A 21,448-nucleotide genomic window follows, 5' to 3' on the forward strand; every position below is an offset into this window, starting at 1 on the left:
AACACTCTACATATGTTCAAACAGTTCTGCATGAATAGCTCTGTAGGATCTTTTTTAGACCAGCTACAGATGTGATGTCTCAGTGAAAAATGTAGAGGAAAGGCTCACCTTTTTAATGCACTTCAAATCGAGTGATTTGATTCAGAACTGCAAAAGTTATTGATGTTTGAAGATTCCAAAATCCTGTCTTCAAAGTCAAGGGCCAAATTTCAGGTATTGTTACAGGTGGGTTTTTGATGATTCTCAGCCTTTATTGTTAGTACATTAACCAATATCTGTGTGTAAAATACAAAAAAATATGTGTCATGACGCCCCAACATCTAGGAACAAGGTGCATATTTTTTCAGATTTTTAGCTCTCTTCCTGTTGCCTCAGGACTTTTCTATGTCAGTAGTTTTCTTTACCGCCGGGTAAAGATGACATTTTGTGTAGTGTATGAACCTCTTGATGGGTGAATGGTCCGTAAAGCTTGCCTTCTCCTTTTTCTTTCTGTATCATTTTTTCTATTTTGTCTCTCACTAAATTTGCTGATTCCTGATTGGGCGGTGTGTACCACGGCCAGTCCTGGATCGTGTGGTCCGGTATACCTTGGTCAAAACCGTCTTTGAAACTTTGGATCACATCGCCCCATTCATTCATGAGGTCAAATTCGTTCATCAACTCCTCCCACTCTGGCACGTTGAGTTCGCATCTCACTCCCGACGGCCACCTATTGTCTTTTGTGGCCGTGAAGTGTGGGATTTGGAAATCTACTTCTTGGTCTAGGCTGGAGTGCCAATCACGTGGTTTCACGTCAAGGGAAGAATGTGAGAGTTTTAGTCAGTGATCAATTCTCACTCTTTATTTTCTCTCAGTTATTTACATATGAATATGTATTTCTCTTTCTTTCCAGTCACATTCTCATTCTGTTTCGGCAAGTTCATTGTGCTACAATAGCTCTTTTTCATTGGGCGAGAAAGAAAAGAAATTTTGGGGGGGGAATGCTATATGGTGTAGGGTAAGAAGGTCTCAGCACCTTTGCGTTACTCACTTCTTTTGTGCGTACCCTTGTCCTGCACTTCCTCCTCCTTTCTGACTCCCTTGATTCTGATGGTTTGATCCTTCTTCCCCTTGCTTCCCTCTACCCCAACTTCCTTGACTCTGTCCTACTCCACCATGGCCGCTCCCTGAGCCTCCATCAGGTCCGGCACTTCTGCCTCCTCTAAAGCTCGGTCGGTAATTCGGAATGTAGTTCTGTGGATTTCCCCTATAGTTTGGGTTCATTCCCGGTCAATGACCCGCTGGTTGGGTTGGGGGTGGAAGGAGGGCGTGTACGTTGTTGGGGTGGCGGGGTGTTGGTGGTTTTGATTGTGATAGACCGTTGGGGTGAGATTGGTAGTGTGGGGTTCACTCCTCGCCTGTGCCCATAAGGCTGATCTGACCGACTGACTATTCTTGACGGAATCTGACTTCTCCTCCTTCGACTCGCCTCGGCTGGGGTCGTCCCAGGCCGTTGGTTTGCCTTCCCAATTTGATCCGTCAATTGGATCAATATTCCTCTTTGACTGACCATAAGCATAAGGATTGTCGAGAAATAGGTCATCGTTCCTCATCACCGTCTGCCTTTCAGCTCGTCTCTCTATCTTCTTGTTTCGCACCCCTATATCCGCCATGTCTTCGTCTTCACCAACTCTGAACGTAAGGTAAGTTTGCCGCATTTCTATGTCATATCTGAATGCCATAATCCAACAACCGTCGTTTTCTTTTTGGATTTCCAGAACATTCTCAAAATGTTCTCTCATCGACACCACGACTTCGTCATGCTTGTAAAATTCGTAATACGCTAAGAACAAATCTTTCTGTCGATGCCATTGGGCTACCGACGTTCTCCATTCGCTCGGGACCGGGGAGCCGTTATACGCAATGGAGTCCGCATCTTTGGTTTTCGTTCGGGAGGATTTGTTGGACGTTACATTTAGATCTTGTCGTAACCATGATGGATCAAAGATAGAAAGAGGAATGTATCTGGACAGGTCTTTCATGGCCGTTGCCCAATATGGTGATAAGGCTACCAGGTCGTTTACCAACTCCTTCCCTCTCATCACTTTCACCTTTTTCTTGGCGCTAACTTCTTTGACACCTTTTTCCGTACTCCCAGGCGTTTCTTCGGTTTGGCTTTTTGCCTTGAACTCTAGCCAACTTCTTTTCTCCGCCGACAGTTGGTCGTATAGTTTCCTGTCGTTAGCGGCAAAGGCTGCATCTATCTCGATGTCGAGTCTTTGGCTCATCCTGTCTTCCATTGACATTGGGGCGGTTTCTTTCGACTGGGCGTTCGCATCTATTTCCCATTCATCAAACCTTTTGTCAGTCTTTGTCATTCTCCCGTACGTTTTTTTTTTTTTTGATATATTCCTTTGTGGATATGTTCCTTTTGGATCTATTCCATTTCCCGGGGGAATTTTCCTTTTCATCTCCGTAGAGGCATTCCCAGTTATGGAAGAATTGGGGTTCTTTTTTTTTTTTTTTTTTAACTTACCATTTGTGTCATCATCCAGATATATACCTCCCAGGATCCTACCCTTGTTCTCATCCTCTTCCGCCGATTCTCCTTCGGTGTCTTGCTCGGCGTCTTGGTTGTCGAGTTCATGTTGTCGGGGTTCTGTAGTTGTGGTGAGTCGGTTTGATGGTTGGTGGGTTGCCTGAGTGGTCATTGTTGGGGTGGCGTTGTTCGATCCCATAGGTTGAGAGTCATTGACGACTCCTTCCGTCTTCCCCCTAGGTTTCTTGATCCTGACTGGTCCGACCAGTTGTGATTCTCCTTCGGGGGGTTGTCCATTCTTCCGTTTGGACTGTCTTGTGGCCGGCGTTTTCGTTCTAGGTTGTCTAGTGGATTTTATTGTTCCGATTTTCTTCTGTTCTGATTTACTGCCTTCTTGATCTTCCTCTTGCTCTTCTTCTTCTTCGCCGGCCTCCACTCCTTTTCCCTTCTCTCCTAAATTCCCAGCGCCTACGTTCTCCTCTTCTTGCTCTCTTCTGCTTGTTCCTTCTGCCTTCTCATTTCTTTCGTCGCATATGTTCCTAACTTGTTCATCTATTCTCTTCTGGAATTCATCGCTGTCCATGTTTGTTCTGACTCGTGTGCGTTGTTGGGGATTGTAATCTGTTCGTGTTGTGTTTGGTTGGTTGTGATTGGATTTGATGGAAGCGCGGAGACTTTTTAAATGTTACGATGAAATTGATATGACGATGATTAGATGGTTCCAAAAGAAAAAAGGAAGGTTAAGCTATCAAGATTAAGCTTCACTATTCTGAAAGCTTGTCTTTCTGAGAGACTAGGCGGGGTTGAGAGTTTCAGAGGGGAAAAGGAAATTTTTGTTATTTCCTTTTCCCTGTATTTCTGCGACTCTCTGACTACCCGTCACCTATGTAAATTGTTACATGTGTACCTAGTCTCCACCACTCTCTTCCGTACCATGGAAGTCCTCCACATGTCGTCCCTTTGGTGTGAAGACGCAATCAAATTGTAAAACTTGAATCTTCTCATAATGATGTTTTCTTTTGGTAGACCCTTCAAAAGTAAAGAAAAAGATAATGAAGCATATCTCCTTTGTGTTAACATGACTCCATATGATATAAATTATTGGAAGCTGAATTGATATTATAATATTCTGCATTAGAACCCAATAATTTAGTTATTGAAATATCAAAAGATCTAATACAAGTTACAATCTATACACCATTGGGTCGTACTTTAACAGTAAAAATCTAGAAGACCATTCATCACTTCAGGGGTTAGGAAACATGAGAAACTTACATGGTCAGCCATTTTCTCTTTGAAAATCAATAAGTTTATCTTGATATTGTATCAAAAACATGATAAAATCAGTAGTCTTCAAAGTTTTCATATATAGTTTTGGAAATGATTACATGGTCCATTTTCATTATCCTGTGGGATCCATATAGAAGTCAATATATAGGAAAAAAATATTGAAGATCAAAAAGAGATGCCCAGAAATTTATTTACTCTCTTCTGGATGAGTTTGATAGCTTTCAAGTCACCATTACACCAATCAAATACTTTCCAAGTTGTAGTACACGTTCAACTGCAAATATAATTAAAGATAATTAGTAAGCTTTGGATGACAGAGTTAATTACAAATCATAATTATAATAAGATATCAACTCACTGGCCTAGAGGTGAGATAAACGTTTATAAAGCATGAACCTTCTGTGCAGTAATACTATAAGCACCTATATTTTTGTTCATGCCATCTATAAGTTCTGAATTGAAGAGTGCTCATAGAAATAAATCTCTGAATCATGATATGGAAAATAATAAGATTCATAAGAAAGATTGGCAAATGAGATGAAATAGAGATCATGAATTCAAGTCCTGCAAATTTTTGCCTTCTTCTCTTCAGGAAGTGGTCCAAGCCGGATCTGAACCAATCATATTCATGATTGAACATATACCGTAACCTAGTATATTTCATTTGGTTTGAATTTCTATTTGAAGCTTATGATATCCCTATTCTCCAGCTTAGTCCATTCCTCTGGTCTGCCCATTGACAAAAGTACCATTTCTTGCTATAATCCAGTATTGATATCCTGAAAGGCAATATAAAGATCAGAAATATTGAAGCATGGAAATTCAATTAGATAAAAAGATCCCTACATCTCTCCTCTCCTTTGGCTCTTACAATGATATCTTGAAAGGATTTGATAAACTATATCATTACCATTTATGATCAAGTCCTCTTTAAGTATGTTACTTGATGAAGCTTCAGTACTTTCTTTCACAATGACGATTAAATCAACTTCAGGCATGAGATACATCGGCTTAGGCAGGAGTTTAGTTAAACTATGCAACTGCCCGTGGCCTCTTTCTCCCTTTTTGTCTGGGTTGTGTAATATGGTGGCTGTTCTGTGGCCTGTGAATATCTGTATTTGTTAGTTGAGACTCCATAGTTGGATGATGAAGTATTATAATATGATTTCGATGATTCAGATCTTGCAATACCATTAGATACAATGAGCTTAGAATAATTAGTCTTTAGAGGTTGGTGAAAGTATAAGTGGAGAGATAACTTGATGGAAGATACTGAGAGCTATTGAATAAAAATATCCCCCTGTGGCAAAAACATAATTCATTCTTCATTATGTGAAATATCATAAGAGCCTTTGTTGTCTTGCATCCAACATGATATGTTACTTTCTTCAGTCTAGTTTTGGAATAGGATAGGTATTCCCAGAGTATTTACAATGTTTCCAAAATTGAAAATATAGTGTACAACTATATTTTTTGTTCTGCGGCAAAGCTTTCAAGAGCTTCAATAGTTTTTGATTGCTTTCACTGGAAATAAGATTTGTTTGTTCAAATGAACCATTCCTTTTGGCAGATTATTACTTTATCCCAATATTTTTTGATTTTCTCAGAGTCAATATAATTCTTGTTATATTACAATACCACCTTCAACATGTAAAAATTTGCTGGAGCAAGTTGGAACGGGTCTGTGGGATAGATCTGATCCTCATCAAATGATTGATGGCTTCTGGAAACAATGGTTTTTACAGTCCAAGTTGCTACATTTCTATTTCCCATTTGGGGTGTAGGAAAATGTAGGGGCTCACATGAGAGCTGGGGTCTCTGCCTCCACAACCCTTCAGATAATTTCAATTTGGCCATATAAGAGATGCTCTCATATGAAATCAGTAGTACCTGAAAATGAGTAAAATTGATAGAAACTTTGGGCGTAGCCAAGCCCAAGCAAACATGAAATATGGAGTCAACACAAGAGGAGCCCGTTGAGAGAATCTGAGGCCATCACCAAACCTTGCTACTCTCCAGGATATCACCCCTATATTTGAGTGTATCAAAGTCTCATGCTTGGATTAAGTTATTTTCACATAACTTCATATAAGCTATGACCAAATTTCCCTCTTCATTTGGACTGATCTTGATTGGGAGCAAGCAAGGCTGATCATTGATCAATCACAACCCATGGCTTTACTTGCATCAACTGAGTTGATCATTCTAAGAATTAATTTGGGTTATTTGTGTTATTCAAAGGATTATATAATAATTCCTATTCATTCAGCATATCTAAATATTGATTAATATCAAGATTAATTATTATTCATCATAACTCTTATACAGTTTTTCTATTAGTCTTTGAAGATAATAACATCATACTTCATAGATCTTGCAAGATAATAATAAAGATAAGATTTTGGATTAAAACTAAAGATGAAGAAGAACAAAAAAAGAAATCAGGCAGTAAGAGAAGCAACGTAGTTGTTCAGACAGGCCAAAGACACAGTCTCAACTTATTGATGGAGTAGATTATCAAAAGCAAAGAATTAAACCTAGTACAATCCAACCTGATGGTAGGCAAATCTCGTGCTTCACAATGAAAAATCTATGAATACTAGTTTCATTAATGATAACATTGAAACTCAACAAGTAGATGATTCAACTTATCACGATGATAATATTATTTTTGTCTCAGAATTCATAAAATCACTACCAACCAGCCACAAGATGATCACTCAGCTATTAAATTTGTAAGTCCTATGTCTCTATCATTAATCAGACCATACAACTGAACACTGAGTCTTCAATAAACGCCTCCAAATACCATAGTTTTACTGGCCTCAGAGGAACTTTTTTTGGAGCCCTTCAAGAACATGTCAAATGCAATTCAGGATGGAAATCTGATAAGAAGAATGAGAACTACTATATATTTGTATGACAAGAAGGAAAGGAAATATATCAATGGCCCCAGGATACAAATCCTCAAGGCCCAAAGGTATATTTTTCTGCTTTGAAAATGAAAAGATCTTCAATAAAGACTTATGATATGTATAACGTGAATTGCTTCCACAGGTAGATCCAGGAGTAGATTCAATTCACATTTCAATAGACTGGAATTCTCTCACTGGAAATCATATGCATGAGATGCAAATAGTCTCATTCTCTATGCATGACCTCAGTCACCATATATCCTTGCATAGTCATTGGATGCGGAAGATCCTTCTAGATAAAGACAAGACCAGCAAACACTATTCCGGTGGTCTTCTTTGCAATAGTATATATTGGCCCTTCGAGAATGGTTATTTTTTGAAGAGAAGACTCAAGAGTGGGTACCAGCCCTGATTAGTTGGGTAGATAATCTCACCAAAGATCACTACAGAGCTCATTTTACAGTAACATTAAGAATCAGTGAGAAAGACTTATCAGAACAGCTTCAGAGACAACTTATTCAGTAAATTGTGTAATTTTCTCAAGCTGAGATGTCTGGTTCCATGGAGGCGTATATCAATTTTTTCAAGAGTATGAATGAAGAGTGAATCCAATTGAAACTCAACAGGCCTGAAGAGCTTTTCCTGATTGCCATCAACCAAGTCAAAATTAATACTTCCATGGTACTTCCCAGCCAAGAGGTGAGTAATATTCCCCGGTGATAATCTATATATCTGATCTTGATCTAATAATATGATAACTATCATGTTTAGCCAGCTTGGGTAAATCAAGGCAAAGCTTTGATGTTACCAGGTAAACCCGCTTGAGATTCTATTCAAGCAAGGTTTCATACCTTCTACAAAGATTTCCTGGGTGCCAAAACCCGGATTCATAAGTTTTATATATTGGATACTCTTGGATCATGCAAAGAAGCCAGAACCATAAGATGACCAACCTTTACCTGGCCCGGATAGCAATGATGAAGTAAGTGAAGAACATGGCAATAAGGCCATGCCAAAGGCATGTTATCCAAAATGGTATGTCATATTTTTCTCATTTTTTTGACTTATTATCATCAAGTATCCTGATAATAAAAACCTATCTTCAATTCAGGAAAGGCAAGTGTATTCTTATTACTGAAATGATAAAATTATTAGATTTTGTTAAAAATTTGGAGTATCATGACAATAGTTGCCTTGAAAAACAAATTACAAATTCCAAGCAATATAAGAATGACAGGATGAATTACATCATAGTAAAGCCTGGAGATGAAAAGAATCAGGACAAGGAAGAAGAGCATGGTTCATCAGAAGGCTTGCAGAATATCAATGGATCGGTGTTGTCAATCTATCAATCATATGGTAAAACTTATGAGAAAGTTTACAACCAATTGATGTTGGCAGACTGCTGTGCTTGAGTCACTATATTCTCTTTTTGGTTCATCTTGGTTAATGTATATTGACTTTCCTAAAAGTTACCTAGTTTTCCAGCTCTACGGCCATTTCAACTCTTGATCCAGCTTCCAAAGACTAGACAGAAAGATCATGACAAAAATCCTGGCTGCAGCACAGAATATATCACATCAAGCCCTTCAAGATATCTTGGAATACAAATCATCTTTTAAAAACAATGGATTTGCTTCAGCTTGTGAATTCATGCAAGCCCTTCTGACATATGACCTTGTTGCTCTATTCAAAATTGAACTCTGCAGGAGCTCAACCTGTATTGGAAATTCAAATCATAATTACCATACCACAAAATCTACATCTATCTCAGCTATCACTGACCATATGTTCCAGTGGGCTGGTGTCCAAGAGAAAGGACTTGGAGAAATACTATAAAGCTGGGCATCAGAAGGCTTAACACATATGGAGAAGAGAATTTGCAAAGAGTTCCCAGAGGGACACAGAAACAGAATTGTAAAATTGGAACTACATATAAGAGATTTTAATTGTGCTACATTACATTTGTACTTTTGTATAGCGTTAATGGAAAACCAATTGGATATATTCAAAAAAGATACGTACTCAAAGAAAACTAATTGGCCACTATATATTACCATCAACATAGCTAAATATATAATGATGACAAGAGGTTGCTTCAGAGGGTTTCATTTTTGGTGTAATGTTATTTGTTCAGTAAATGGTATTCTTGGAGTTTGGGAATTTGACGAGGCTGAAAATAATGGTATGGCAAGGCTTTTGAGTAATAATTGGACTACCATTTCTGGTTTTAAGGAGCAAACAGCTTGGGTATGTTACTCAAGAATTCCCTTGCAAAAGGAAAGATCAGAAATCTCGGAGTCAATTGGAACATTAATGATGAACCAGGAAGAAGAAATTCAAGCTTTATCATTTACAACATCTATTGATACATTTCCCTTTGAAGGCCGACTTTTCTCCTCCTGATACTTTGGGAAAACCTTGTATTGCTTTGTGTTTAGTCTAGGAAAGATTTACTTTTTGATTTTTATGCCACTCTTTACCTCCATCCACATCATTCTAGACTAATTTTTTATTACATTCTAGATGAATTTCTTTGTTCTTTCTTATTTTTTGAATTTGTCTTTCCCTATCCTCAGATTTTGAATAATAAGTTCTCCAACTTATCCAAAATATTTTATACTTTTGATAATCATAGCTTCTTAGAATATAAGTTGAAATTTACATTCTTTACTAGTGCAATTGGGTGGCCGGCGACGCAGTGGCATTTTTGTCACAACCTGAAGAATAACTGTGGGGTGTTCCTGAAGATATTGTTAAGAATTTGGTGTGCTCCGAGGCGCACCTGAAATATGACACATCTGCTTAGGGCTGTTTGTGCCACACCCTAAATGACTGCATAGTGCAGATTGTGTAAACTATATGATATTGTGCCCTAATCCTAACCCCTAATCCCGCCCATAACCCTCAACAACTAACCCTCACAGTTTTCAACCAGGTTTTTTTTCTCCAGTCTCATCAGAGATTTGAGTTTCTTATCTTAAACAATTGTTCTGGCGTGTAAACACTGCAAATTTTCAATCAATGATGCCAAATGACAGTCATTTTGTATTTCAAAGCTATCTTGCAATGATTTTCTCAGTATTGGAATACTTTAGCAACCGTTCTCATTCCCACAATGCCACCACATATCTTGCTCCAGTCAGTTGAACTGTCAGTTTTATCAGGGTATAAATGACTTATGTTAATTGATCAAAAGAAACCAATTGCAAAAATTTAATCACAGCAAACAATGATCAATGGAGAAACCAAAAGGGACAAAAATTATAATAGAAGGAAAGCTATAATCCACATATATTTAGTAATAGCACAAATGGGTGGCGGGCGTGGCACTGAAATTTTTGTCACAACCGTGGGGTGTGTCACTAGATATTTTGAGAATCTTTTGCACTCTCAGGTGCGCCTGAACTTTGACATACATTTTTGGGCTTTTTGTGCCACACACTGAATGACTGCATGGTGAAACTTGTGAAAATAAGATTGTATCCTACCCTAAGCCTAACCCCCTAATCCTGACCCGTAAATCTAACAGTTCCTAACCATTTTTTTCTTCTTCAGTCTCACCAGAAGTTCAGTATTCTTATCTGGAATATGTGTCTTGGTGTGCAACAATTACAAAGGTCCAATCAATGATGCCAAATGATAGTTATTGTGGTTTCCTTCAATTTATAACTCTTGTTGCTTGCAAAACATTTGTATTTTGTAGCTATCTTGCAATGGTTTTCACAGTATTGCAATGTTGTATCATCAGCTCTCATTCTCCTAATGTCACTTTGACTTGTCAGTCCTTGTCTGGCCATAAATGCCCCATGTGAATTGATCAAACAAGCTCATCACAAAAAACTTAATGATCAAAAGCAATGATCAATGAAGAAATCAAAAGCGACAACAAATACAATAGAAAAAAGATAAGATTCAGATGCATCTAGTTTCATTTTGATCAGAAAAGCCATTCGGGTGGCAGCCACTGCACTTCTCACTTCAGTGCAGGCACATGTCCCTGTGCATTAATTAACTGGTTTGGAACCACCAAGTAGAGCATAATAAATGAAACAGTTGCAAAGTAAGATAACCCAATACAGATTCAGATCAGCCTAAGATAAAGTGCTAAAAAGTCTTGAACTTCTGTGTGCCTGGTTCAGAGTTTTTGAGACTTGTAGAGTTTCTAGCAAGCCTTCTTGAATTGCCTGATAAATATCCTAAAAAAATATAATAAGTATCTTGCTTGGCTAAAATCCAAGTCCTGAGTTGTCATGACACTTGCTTTCATAGAACCAAGGAGGGACGGTATTGGTTCTAAAGCCCATAGACCTTAAGGGCTGGTGAGGCGACTTAAAGATCTGTATCTGAGTGTTACGTACAGGAGACAAAATTTCACTGGGTGCCGTGCGAGAATAAGTACTCCACCACTCCTGATCAGATACAGCCAACATCTTTGTCGTCACCTCACCAGCCAGAACAATTCAATCAAAGCTCAACTTGTTTGATCTCAAATTAATTGATTGAAATTCTTTCATTAATTTGATTAAAAAATCTAGACATGGAAGGAGCAGGCTCAATAACAAATAGAATTGGAGGATCTGAAGACCGAATTGGAGCGATGAGAAGAACAAGATTGGTGTCAGGGGGCTTAAGGGGACAAGATGTTGGGGGTAGTGGAAACATTGGAGGTGCCGATGGAGAAGGTGAAGGCGGCAAAGAAGTAAAAGAAAGCCAAGGATGTCAAGGCCAACTTATCAAAGGAGAAGGCCAGTTGGAACCTTTATTAGAAGAAGAAGAGGACAATCTATTCTGGAGGCAGTCACAACAAGATCCGTTGAAAAGTGATGACTCAGACGGGAAAGGATCTTACACTACAAAAAAGTTCATCTTTTTGCATGGGTTTAGGAATTAGGTCCCACGTATAATATTATTGTTAAAGTTTTCTTTTCTCATATGTATGCAAGCCTTTAGTAAAGAGAAAATCTCTTAGTCCACCGTTAATATATGTATTATGTATGTAAATCAACTTACTTGATTTTAAATAGATGTATGTATCTGGGATTCGGAATCATATCAACCATTAATATCTTCAAGATTCTTCTTCTGTAAAACGAAAGCCCTGGCACCTTTCAACCGACCTTTGTCCATGAAGTCAGCATGCAACGAAATCAAGATATCTTCTGGTTCTGAATTATAACAGCCAGTCACGTACATAAAGCATATATAATGCGAAAATCTTCGCTCTCAAGAATTGTCACCTCACCTCCTCAACCGCTTGAGACCTCACAGTTTCATTCACTGCTCATTATCCCCGTTTTCGTCCAACAACTAGTACGTTTATATTTATACATATTCATTTTGCCACCGATCTTTTTCGATTTTTGTCTCAAAACTTACTTTTCTATTCCCGTGGTGATGAAGACATGACCAAATCGAAACGCAAATCTGTTTCGTCTCCCAAGGGGGGTCAAAGCTCATCGATTTCACCTAACAGTAGTAATACGATAATGGCTTCCCCGAGTGCTGCTAAACACGAACTAACCACCAACACTCAGTCGTCTAACACCGCAAGCGAACAAATCAAGGGTTTCCCGCCTAACACCAACAAGTTTCCAGACCCTGAGATCTCGGCCAAGATCTTAATTCTCCCTCACGATCTTCGAGTGTTCCTGGAGCGTGATTTTGACGCCAAGGTACAAACCATCAAGAATCTTGACTACTACCGAATCTTAGCTCACTTCAATCCCAAAACCTCGTCACGCCCGACTCACAACAAAGCTAAATTGCTGGCCGACTTCTTAAAGGATGTACGACCACACCTAGACCACTTCTTGATCGACTCACCAAAGCCACCACCCCCTCCAAAAGGTGCCTCTGTGGACTTTGACCCACTCCATCGACGCACCACACGTGAAATGCTAGCCGGCGCAATAATGTCCGCAAACCCCAAGGCTGTGATCCTCCCTGGCTCCCGAATTGATCAATTGCTTGTACTTTTCAAAAAGCATGTTGACCCTGATCTTATTCTGCCGGCCAATACCGAGTTTATCCGCAAGCCTATGGTCATGTCAATCGAAAAAGCGCGTCAAACCCCAATTGAGAGCCTACGATTCGCGCTTCAGTGCCATGCTCCACAGATCTTTGTCCATTCTATTGCTATGACTCGACCCCATCTTGCCAGCTTGTATATCAAATTTGTTGCGGAAGAGGCGGACACGGATGATCTTCTTGTTGAAGGCTACCATTATTCTGTGGTCGTAGACCCTATGGAAACCGGTCTATGAGGTAAAGTTAAAGTTGCATATGCTCTTTGTAGATAAAACTGATCGACTGACTTGGCAAACATCTGATCTCTTGGTAGGTTGCATAATAACGTTTACACTTATAATTAATTTCAAGAAATGTTTTATCTAATCCTCTCCATTTTGATCTAGTCCTGCCGTGTTTCTATTGCTCAACATCTGTCTAGTGATGAGTCTGTGTATCATGTAACCGGAACTTACCGGTCTCTGCACTACCCACACTCCTGGTAGTAATATCAACTTGTGCTAAGACTCTGTATCAAGAACTTTTGTCACGCCAGATCTGACCCGTCTTCATGTGTACCCATCCTATCTATGTAATCTATTGACTTGTGCTAAGAATTGATACAACATCCTGTTTATTTCCAATGAACACTATATGTTGCAGCAGGACACTACTGACCGTAGAGTGAATTGATTAGTAGCATCAGGTGACAGGCGGTTGAGAAAAAGCTTCAAACCAATCTCGCTCACAAGCCTGTTCTTGCTATCTATCTGTTTCAAGAGTCATAGGCTGTTTCTGGGCATTTATAAGCTGACACTGCAAAAATGGATGAAGACTTCAGCTCGGCTGATCTAGTACCCTTCCTCCTTCTAGGTTACACCTCACATCTATTCCTCATAGATCTTTCTTGAGAGCTCACTTTTCGCCTTCTTTTCGCCTTCTTTTCGCAATTCTTACACTGTTCTCGCACATCATATCTTTTCTTTTCATTATTTCCCCCTCAGTCGCGGCCCTGTCTAAACGTAAAAAGTTCGAGTAGACTAAAAAGCTGGAATTCATCAACCATAAAAAGCATGGCTCCTCGCGAGAAGAAGACTGGGCAAGTCCACCGGTTGGTTTGTCGTTGCCAGACTTTCGACTGTGACTCCGGCATTTATGTAGATCCTTATGGGATTCACCAAAAGGGTGTCGAGCTCACTCGAGAAGCTTATGAAGCTCATCAACGTGCCGATCTGCGAAAGCGTGCTACCTCGTCGTTGTCGACATCTTTGAGCACAACCCAACGACCTGCAAACATCAGTCGCCAGTATGGAGCACAGAGCGATCTGCTCACTGAGCAGCTTGCAAGTCTATCTGTTCAACCCTCCACATTGTCAGTATCCGACGCAGAACACGTACGCCAATCATGGAGCTTTGATCCTGAGAACTCAATTGAAAGCTAATTGCTCATCACCCATGACAGCTTCCGACCCAAACAAATGATCCAATAACTTCAAGCCTTGTACCCAATGAGGAAATTGACCGGCTTGGTCAAGAAGAACCTCAAGGAAATCTCCCTGAAGTAAGCTCTGATGCGGTCGTAGCAAGGAGTATGGGCATGAAGCCTTTTGACTGCTGTAGGTTTTCAAACATAATCCTTTCTACATATAAATTATATGTCTTCTAAGCATGGTCTGATTGATATCTCATTGCATACATCCCCAAGCTGAATTTCACAATTTCACACTCGAAAATGTGAATGCGCTGTGTCTTCATGCTTCACTGACTTCGGCTATCATGAGCATATTCGATCATTCCTCAAGAGCTACGAGTTCATGGATCCTTGATATACAGCGGATTACGATTGAGCTGTCTTTGACCCGAGGCCTTGTATCAAGTCTATCACAGAGTATACGAGCCGATCTTGAGGCTTCAGAGGCTGCAGTTCTAAAGCAAATTCCAAAAACCATTGGCACGGTTCTTGGATGGCTTCAACTTGAACCATATCTGATCTATATGAACTGCTGCAGAGTGTGCTTTGCTTTATATCCACTGACTAACACGCCGATGGAATGTAATCATCGTATTGCGCGCATTCCTGGAGGACCTCCTGATGAAAACAAGCCAAACAGCAATTTGACTTACGACTTTGCCAAAACAACCTGTGGCGAGCCACTCATACAATTTTCCCGAGGAAAGGAAAAAGCTGTGCACCAGTATGCATTCCAGAGCCTCGAGAATTGGCTTGCACGTTTTCTTTCCCGATCGAATGTTGAATCATGGTTGGATGACTCCCTTGAAGAGTCAGCAAAGCCGTTCGACCCCACTTCCGAGATCTCTGACATTCATCATTCAAAGGTTTGGAAAGAATTCATGGGGCTTGATGGAAAGCCGTTCGGTGCCACCAGCGGTAACTTAATGTTTGGGATGTTTGTGGATGGAATCAATCCATTTGGAAATAAACAAAGCGGCCATCATACTAGTATCTCTTTCATAGTTCTAGTGTGCCTCACCCTTCCTTTCAGAGTCCGTTATCGGCCGCAAAATGTATTTGTTGCTGGGATTGTCCCAGGTCCCCGAGAGCCATCACTCGAACAGATGAACTGGGTACTGCGCCCAATTGTTACTCAACTTCAAGGACTATGGAATCCAGGACTTCTTTTATCTCAAACCCACCTATACCCAGAGGGACGACGGATTCGAGCAGCCCTCCTACCGTTTTTAGCCGACATTCCTGCTCTCCGACGTTCACTTGGTTTCCCAAGTGCAACGGCTACATATTTTTGTTCTTACTGTCTTCTGAAAAAATCCGATATCAAAAACTTTGACCCGAAGTCATGGCCTTTGCGTACATCTTTACAGCATAAGACTTGGGCCCGTCAAGCGCGTGATGCTCAGACAGTTGCGGAACGAAAGGCAATTTTTAAAACCCACGGCGTTCGCCATTCTGTGTTGATCGACCTTGAGTATTGGGATATTGTTGAGTTCCACGTTGTAGATTCAATGCACAATTTATTGCTGGGCCTCCTCATGTGGCACTGTCGACGATTCTGGGCAATGAAAGAAATCACTAACGAAGAAGAAGAGAATCCAACAGTCACTACAAAGGAACTTCTCGATCTATTGGCCGAACATTCAAAACCGATCCCCAAAAATCAAACCTCGACTCATCCAAAACAGGAAGACGTGAACAACGATGATATCTTGGATGTCTCATTTGGTGACAATACAGACTCAAGCGATACAGATTTTAATCCGTTTGCTGATAGTGGTTGGGACGGTGCATGGAGTGCTCCACCTGTTGATGAGATCATCTTTGATGCAACTATGTTACAAATGATTAATTCAATGCTCCCAAGAATCCACATCCCAACATGGATAAAGCGAGCAATTCCTGTGCTTGGAAAAGCTTCCTTCGGTAAACTCAAAGCAGACGAATGGAGAAATCTTTTCTCCATCCAATTGCCATTAATCTTGATTCCGTTGTGGTCTGGTATAGATCACGTGAAAACTTCACTTCTACAAAACTTTGGACATTTAGTATCCTTGGTGAATTTGGCTCTGAAACGCTCACTCACTGCCGAACATATTGAAAGATACAAACACCATATTCAAGAATACCTGAAAGGCTCAGTGATACTTTTTCCGCATACTAAACCGGCCCCCAATCACCATATGGCTATCCACCTGGCCGATTGTCTTGAGCGATTTGGATCGGTGCGTGCCTGGTGGTCTTTTCCATTTGAGCGTCTGATGGGCAGTATATTGAAGGCTTGTCACAACAATCATATCGGTGAGTACAACTCAAGCTTTCTTTGAAAATCAATTTACGGATATCAATGTGAGCTGATGTCAAATACCAACATACTTTGACAGGGGAACTTGAGATAACTTTTCTCAAAAACTTCTGTCGTGCAGGTAATTTGTCCGCTCTGCTGCAGAATGACAAGCTTCCGGAAGCTCTGAAACCATACATCACCCGATTGCAATCACTCTATGAGTCACCACCTCCAAAAACTAGACGCATGTCAAATTCTAGGCTGGAACCACTGGATGAGAAAGTCCTCACCCGTCTAATCAGGCGCCTGAATTCTCAAAGGCATGAAGATTGTACTTGGGTAAATCCAACCGAATGGGCTACATTTTCAGAAGACGAGGCACTGGGCCATGCACCAGTGCCTCCACGTGCATTCTTTCATAGACAAGTTGAACACCAAGGAGTCAGTTTTTCAACATTTGCGGCAAATCCAAACAATAGTTTTGTCATTTTCAAAACGAGCCCTAGTGAATCTGAACGTTTCGGTAGGATATCAAAGATATTTGAACACCGTCGGGCCTCAAAGCCAAATCATAATGTGATAGAGACATGGGTCCATATCCACGGATTTCAGCCACTACCATCAAATATGTATGATCCATTCAAAAGCCTTGGGAAGCCTGACGTACAGGCACATTTACTCAAGTGGGATTTGCCAGAAGATCTCATTGTCAATTTGAACGAGATAATCGCACATTGTGCATGGCTCATGTACAAACCAAAGGAGCTACACAGGAGCTTGACTCTCTCGACGCTAGCCGTGGTGTCAATGGTACGATGATACCCGACTACATCTAGTCATCTATTTTTTCTTGTTCATATGTTAACTATTTGATCAATAGGCACACTGGTTTGATGCACTCTTTCATGATTTTTTACTCTGCTTGATTATTTTTTTCTTGTCCATATTTTAAATACATATGATTATCTTTCGTTGTTCATATTATAAATTCAATACTTTGCTTCACTGTTTTCTACTTTTTGCGCTCATACAGTTTCTTGTTCATATCTTATATAATTTTTTTTGTTATGGTAGTCTCGTACATCATATCTACTATTTAATTTCTTGTTCATATCTTGCTAAACACATATTGGTTTTTCACATAAGAGATCTTTACTTGCAGTGAGACCCCAGCACAATACCCGTCAGATGTATGTTTGTAAGTTTATCGCAGTATAGTTCTAGGATACCAAAGACAGAATATGCGGTCAATATTGAGTGCCAGTGGATTCAAGCATTCTGTGAGCTAAAATTACCTGTATAAATCAACTTGTCAAAGCTTTTGAACAAGTTGAAGCAGTTCACTCAAGATTGGGACCGGATCGATTTCCAGATGCCGTATTTCAAGAGGTGAGAGTGTCTCGAGCCATGTGGCAGAGTAGCAATCGACAGGAAGTTTGGTCGGAGCAGGTACGTGACTCTGTGGTCCATCCAAAGATCGAATACGAGGGCGGCTAGGGCGGCCACTTTGTCTCGGAGTTGATTGATTTTTGCGCGGCTTGCTTGAATCGTCATTGGCCTTAGTGTCATCGAGTAGCATGCAAATTTTCTTGAGGATCTCACTGCGCCATTCGAGTGTACGTATTACACAAGGTATCGCCGGACCATGAGAGCTAGAGGTTGAGGTTTGTTCAAGGTCTCTCTCGTCGTCACTACATGCAAGCGGCACAATCCTCGCAAGGGGCCAAAGCTCACGATTCGCCAACAAATAGGTCTCGCGTAATTGTCGCAACTGCATGAGTTGGGTTAATGGTCAGAAACGTCTAATATACTCCTAAATGGAACTGTATTGTCTTACATATCTAAGTCTTGCACCTCTCCGAGTCTCATCCGAAGTTTTTTTTCGACGTTCTTGCTCCCAATTCTCGTTCTGGTACCTATGTGAAAGTTGTTTGTTGGTATGGTCAGTTTTATGCAAATGTATTTGGAAGTGAAATAAGTGACAGACCTTTTTGTTAGAGACCGGATATGGGTTTGAAGACACTTCTTTATAAACTCATTGTTGTCATGATTCGTTGGAACACCGGTATACTCTCCGCATTCCACCAATTTCAAGAATATTCGGAGGGCAAGGTCCCAAAGCCATTTGTTGTCCGCTGATTTTTGAGAATCGGTAAAATCTGGTCGAAAGCTGGATACACCCACGCTTTGCATCATCCTCCAGATGATCAGTAGTTGTCGAGGTGTGGCGTCCTTATGTCCAGGTCCGTTTGGATAAGGGAAGCAGGGATCCGTTGCATCAGACATCTGTTCATTCAACAGAGATGCGTCCAATCGAAGGCCGCTTGGATTGATTTCACACATCCAAGAGTCTTTCTCGGATGAGGTGGGCCCGCTTGGAAGTGTCTTCTGACCATCCGTTAGTCCAAACATCGTCTCCACATGGAAACGGAGGCGAGCCTGAATATGTTATTATACAGTCATCAGTAATCAGGTCCATTCATAAATACCAGTTGGGTACTTACAGCTGTCTGTCCGCCACGTGTCTTTTTTTCGGGGCTGGAGTGAGGACTTCTAGAAACACCTTTATGCACAACATCGGAGAGCATCTTGATCTCGCTGAAAATGTCATCCTGTCTTTTTTCAGTCCTGGAGAGACGATCTTGTATTTTGTCTGATGAAAAACAAATTAGGTCACGTTTCAGCTGTATACAGTGTAAGTAAACACCCACAGATGGCTTGAATGATCCAGCTCTCGTTTTTCTTCTCGGTCGTCTGCGGGTTCTCATCAGCAGCGTCGGACCGTTGACTCTGTGATCTTGCACGTTTTTCTGAAGTTTTGGGCCTTGAGATTTCGACTTCAGAGTCTGGTTCGTAGGGTTCGGATGATTTGCGTCAACGACTACGTTTTTCTGAGGATTTTGTAGTCGGAAATTCGATTTCAGAGTCGGATTTGTAGGGCTCGGATGAATTGTGTTGACGGATTTGCCTTGCGGGCGATGATCTTCCAGAGAGTCCTTTATCAAATGTATCGGCTGCATCTGTGAACGCACTATTTTCATTCAGGCTAACATCATCTTGATCATTTGATTTTGCCTTTCCTTTGTCTTTCCTCGATAGCGGAGGCTGTTTGGTTGCTGGATTTGGACGCCGACAAGTATGAGCGCGCGACTTCTTCTTGATAATCGGCTGGTTAGTAGATGATGACTTGATTTCTGTTTCTACTGTTTTGCCTGATTCGGAAGCTGAAGTTTGAAATTCTCAATATCAAAATTGATGGTGTGATTGACTTTGTAAGGAATTTTTGCCCATACCTTCCGTAGTTTCCCTGATATCCTGTTGCTCGGGTGAGATGGAGATTGTATCTGATTCATCTAATCAGATAGATCTCGATGCAATCAAAGTTGATGTTGTGCTTACCCTGGCTATTGAGAAGGACTATTGATGCAGCGGCATCATCAAACTCAGTATCTGCAAAAGGGCAAATATAGTCAGATGGATTGATATTGTAATGAGAACGTGGGTTTTTACCAAGTAGGGCGATCTGAATGCATCAAGAACAAAGAAGGCGCTTACCCTGGTTGTTGAAAGCGACGGTTGATGAAGGTCCCGCCTTGTTCATGTTCGCATCATTCAAATCCGTATCTGGGAAATAGGAGATAAATTCGAATAGATGAGCATGGCATTGAGAACAAATGTGATCATGACCAGGTGGAACTATTAAGACTCGCCGAAAAGGAAGATATGCACACCCATACCACCATCCAAAGTTTTCTTCGTCGTGTCCATATGGTCATTGTTTTCCGGAACAATTACTGGAATAATCAATCAATCATAGATTTCAGTTTTAAAATAATTAGATAATAGGATGATGCTGTCTTACTTAGATCATCGTATGTCCGACATGTGGCAATCAGTCTCTTTCGATCCCAACCATCGGCTTCCAATCCCACCTGAAGTATCATGGCGACAAGTTCAGAATCCGTGTAATGTGCATAATTCACTTTGTTGGATGTACTGAACAGCGGAAGGTCATCTTTGTCGTCGGGACTGGATGGAAGCTCGATTTCATGCACCGTACTGGATTGAAGTGAGAGTTCTGGGAGGGTTTCTGGGCTAACTTGACGCTTGACTCAAGATTTTTTCACGGTGCCATTTCGAGGTCTAAGAATATCCGCCACTAAATTTTCTTCTCCAGGCCTTCGCCGCGTTTTCTTTACCACATGACGAGAAAGCAAATCAAGCAGTCGATTCCTCCGTGCATATTTGGGCACTTTGACGCCTAAATTATCCAACATGGTGCGAATACGACTTCCGCGTTCATTTGTTGGGTTTTCTGCAGTGTAAAAGTTATAATAGTTAGTTTGGATGATCATTATACCACTTTATATAGTAGACTGTTGATGAATTTGACACACCTGGTGCTATCACAGGTTGTTCGTCCAGTTTTCTCTTATTGAGACTACTTCGAGTGGTTCGAGGAGCGGGATCGGGAGGGGGGTTTTGTTCTGTTTTCGTAGAGACCTTTGACACACCGGTCACCCTCTTTCGAATGATACGCTTGGGTTCTGTAGAAGTAGAGGGTTCTGACATGATTTCGCAAGTAGATAGGAATGATTGAAATGTGAATGGAGTGTGGGAAATGAAATGTGATTTTATTATGTATAAACGTATGTGTTCTAACTTTCGGTGAGTCAATGAGTGATCGGATCCAGAGACCAGTCTGGCAAGACAATACAAAGATAAATGATGCCACAGGCAATCAAAAACAAAGAGAACAGCCACTAGGATGTCAAAATGAGCAGAGGATAAGTAGTGCGATGAGAAAGAATGGAACGGGTTTTGAAATGAAAAAATCAACAGGGTACAAAAACATCTCACAGTATGTGTATATGTAGAAGGTTTTGTAAATACACAAATTAAGACATCAGTCAAAGTCCTTTGTAAAGCTTGTTGCTACGCTGTTTATCGTCCGACGT

At 40.6% G+C, this 21,448-nt stretch overlaps 4 protein-coding genes across 4 annotated transcripts; 2 read left to right on the forward strand and 2 right to left on the reverse strand.

The window, feature by feature from the left end:
- Positions 1-1,026: 1,026 nt before the first annotated feature.
- Positions 1,027-3,101, reverse strand: MELLADRAFT_110065 (uncharacterized protein; the record flags this gene model as incomplete). The annotated part of the gene is made up of 4 exons (XM_007414193.1): positions 1,027-1,233; positions 1,422-1,671; positions 2,197-2,317; positions 2,516-3,101. 4 exons carry the CDS (start codon positions 3,099-3,101, stop codon positions 1,027-1,029), a joined length of 1,164 nt encoding a protein of 387 aa, XP_007414255.1.
- An 8,162-nt stretch (positions 3,102-11,263) lies between these two features.
- On the forward strand, positions 11,264-11,617 carry MELLADRAFT_110066 (uncharacterized protein; the record flags this gene model as incomplete). The annotated part of the gene is made up of 1 exon (XM_007414110.1): positions 11,264-11,617. One exon carries the CDS (start codon positions 11,264-11,266, stop codon positions 11,615-11,617), a length of 354 nt encoding a protein of 117 aa, XP_007414172.1.
- A 314-nt stretch (positions 11,618-11,931) lies between these two features.
- Positions 11,932-12,989, forward strand: MELLADRAFT_91305 (uncharacterized protein; the record flags this gene model as incomplete). Its single annotated transcript, XM_007414111.1, has 2 exons — positions 11,932-12,036; positions 12,168-12,989. 2 exons carry the CDS (start codon positions 11,932-11,934, stop codon positions 12,987-12,989), a joined length of 927 nt encoding a protein of 308 aa, XP_007414173.1.
- Positions 12,990-17,642: 4,653 nt separating this feature from the next.
- Positions 17,643-21,062, reverse strand: MELLADRAFT_110068 (uncharacterized protein; the record flags this gene model as incomplete). The annotated part of the gene is made up of 13 exons (XM_007414192.1): positions 17,643-17,710; positions 18,225-18,261; positions 18,328-18,406; positions 18,790-18,929; positions 18,995-19,143; positions 19,202-19,336; positions 19,376-19,714; positions 19,784-19,843; positions 20,046-20,186; positions 20,222-20,284; positions 20,353-20,596; positions 20,618-20,805; positions 20,888-21,062. The coding sequence occupies 13 exons, from the start codon at positions 21,060-21,062 to the stop codon at positions 17,643-17,645; spliced, it is 1,818 nt and encodes a 605-aa protein (XP_007414254.1).
- Between the last annotated feature and the right edge of the window lie 386 nt (positions 21,063-21,448).

Source organism: Melampsora larici-populina (genome assembly GCF_000204055.1).
Source record: "Melampsora larici-populina 98AG31 unplaced genomic scaffold MELLAscaffold_41, whole genome shotgun sequence".
Taxonomy (NCBI): Eukaryota; Fungi; Basidiomycota; class Pucciniomycetes; order Pucciniales; family Melampsoraceae; genus Melampsora; species Melampsora laricis-populina.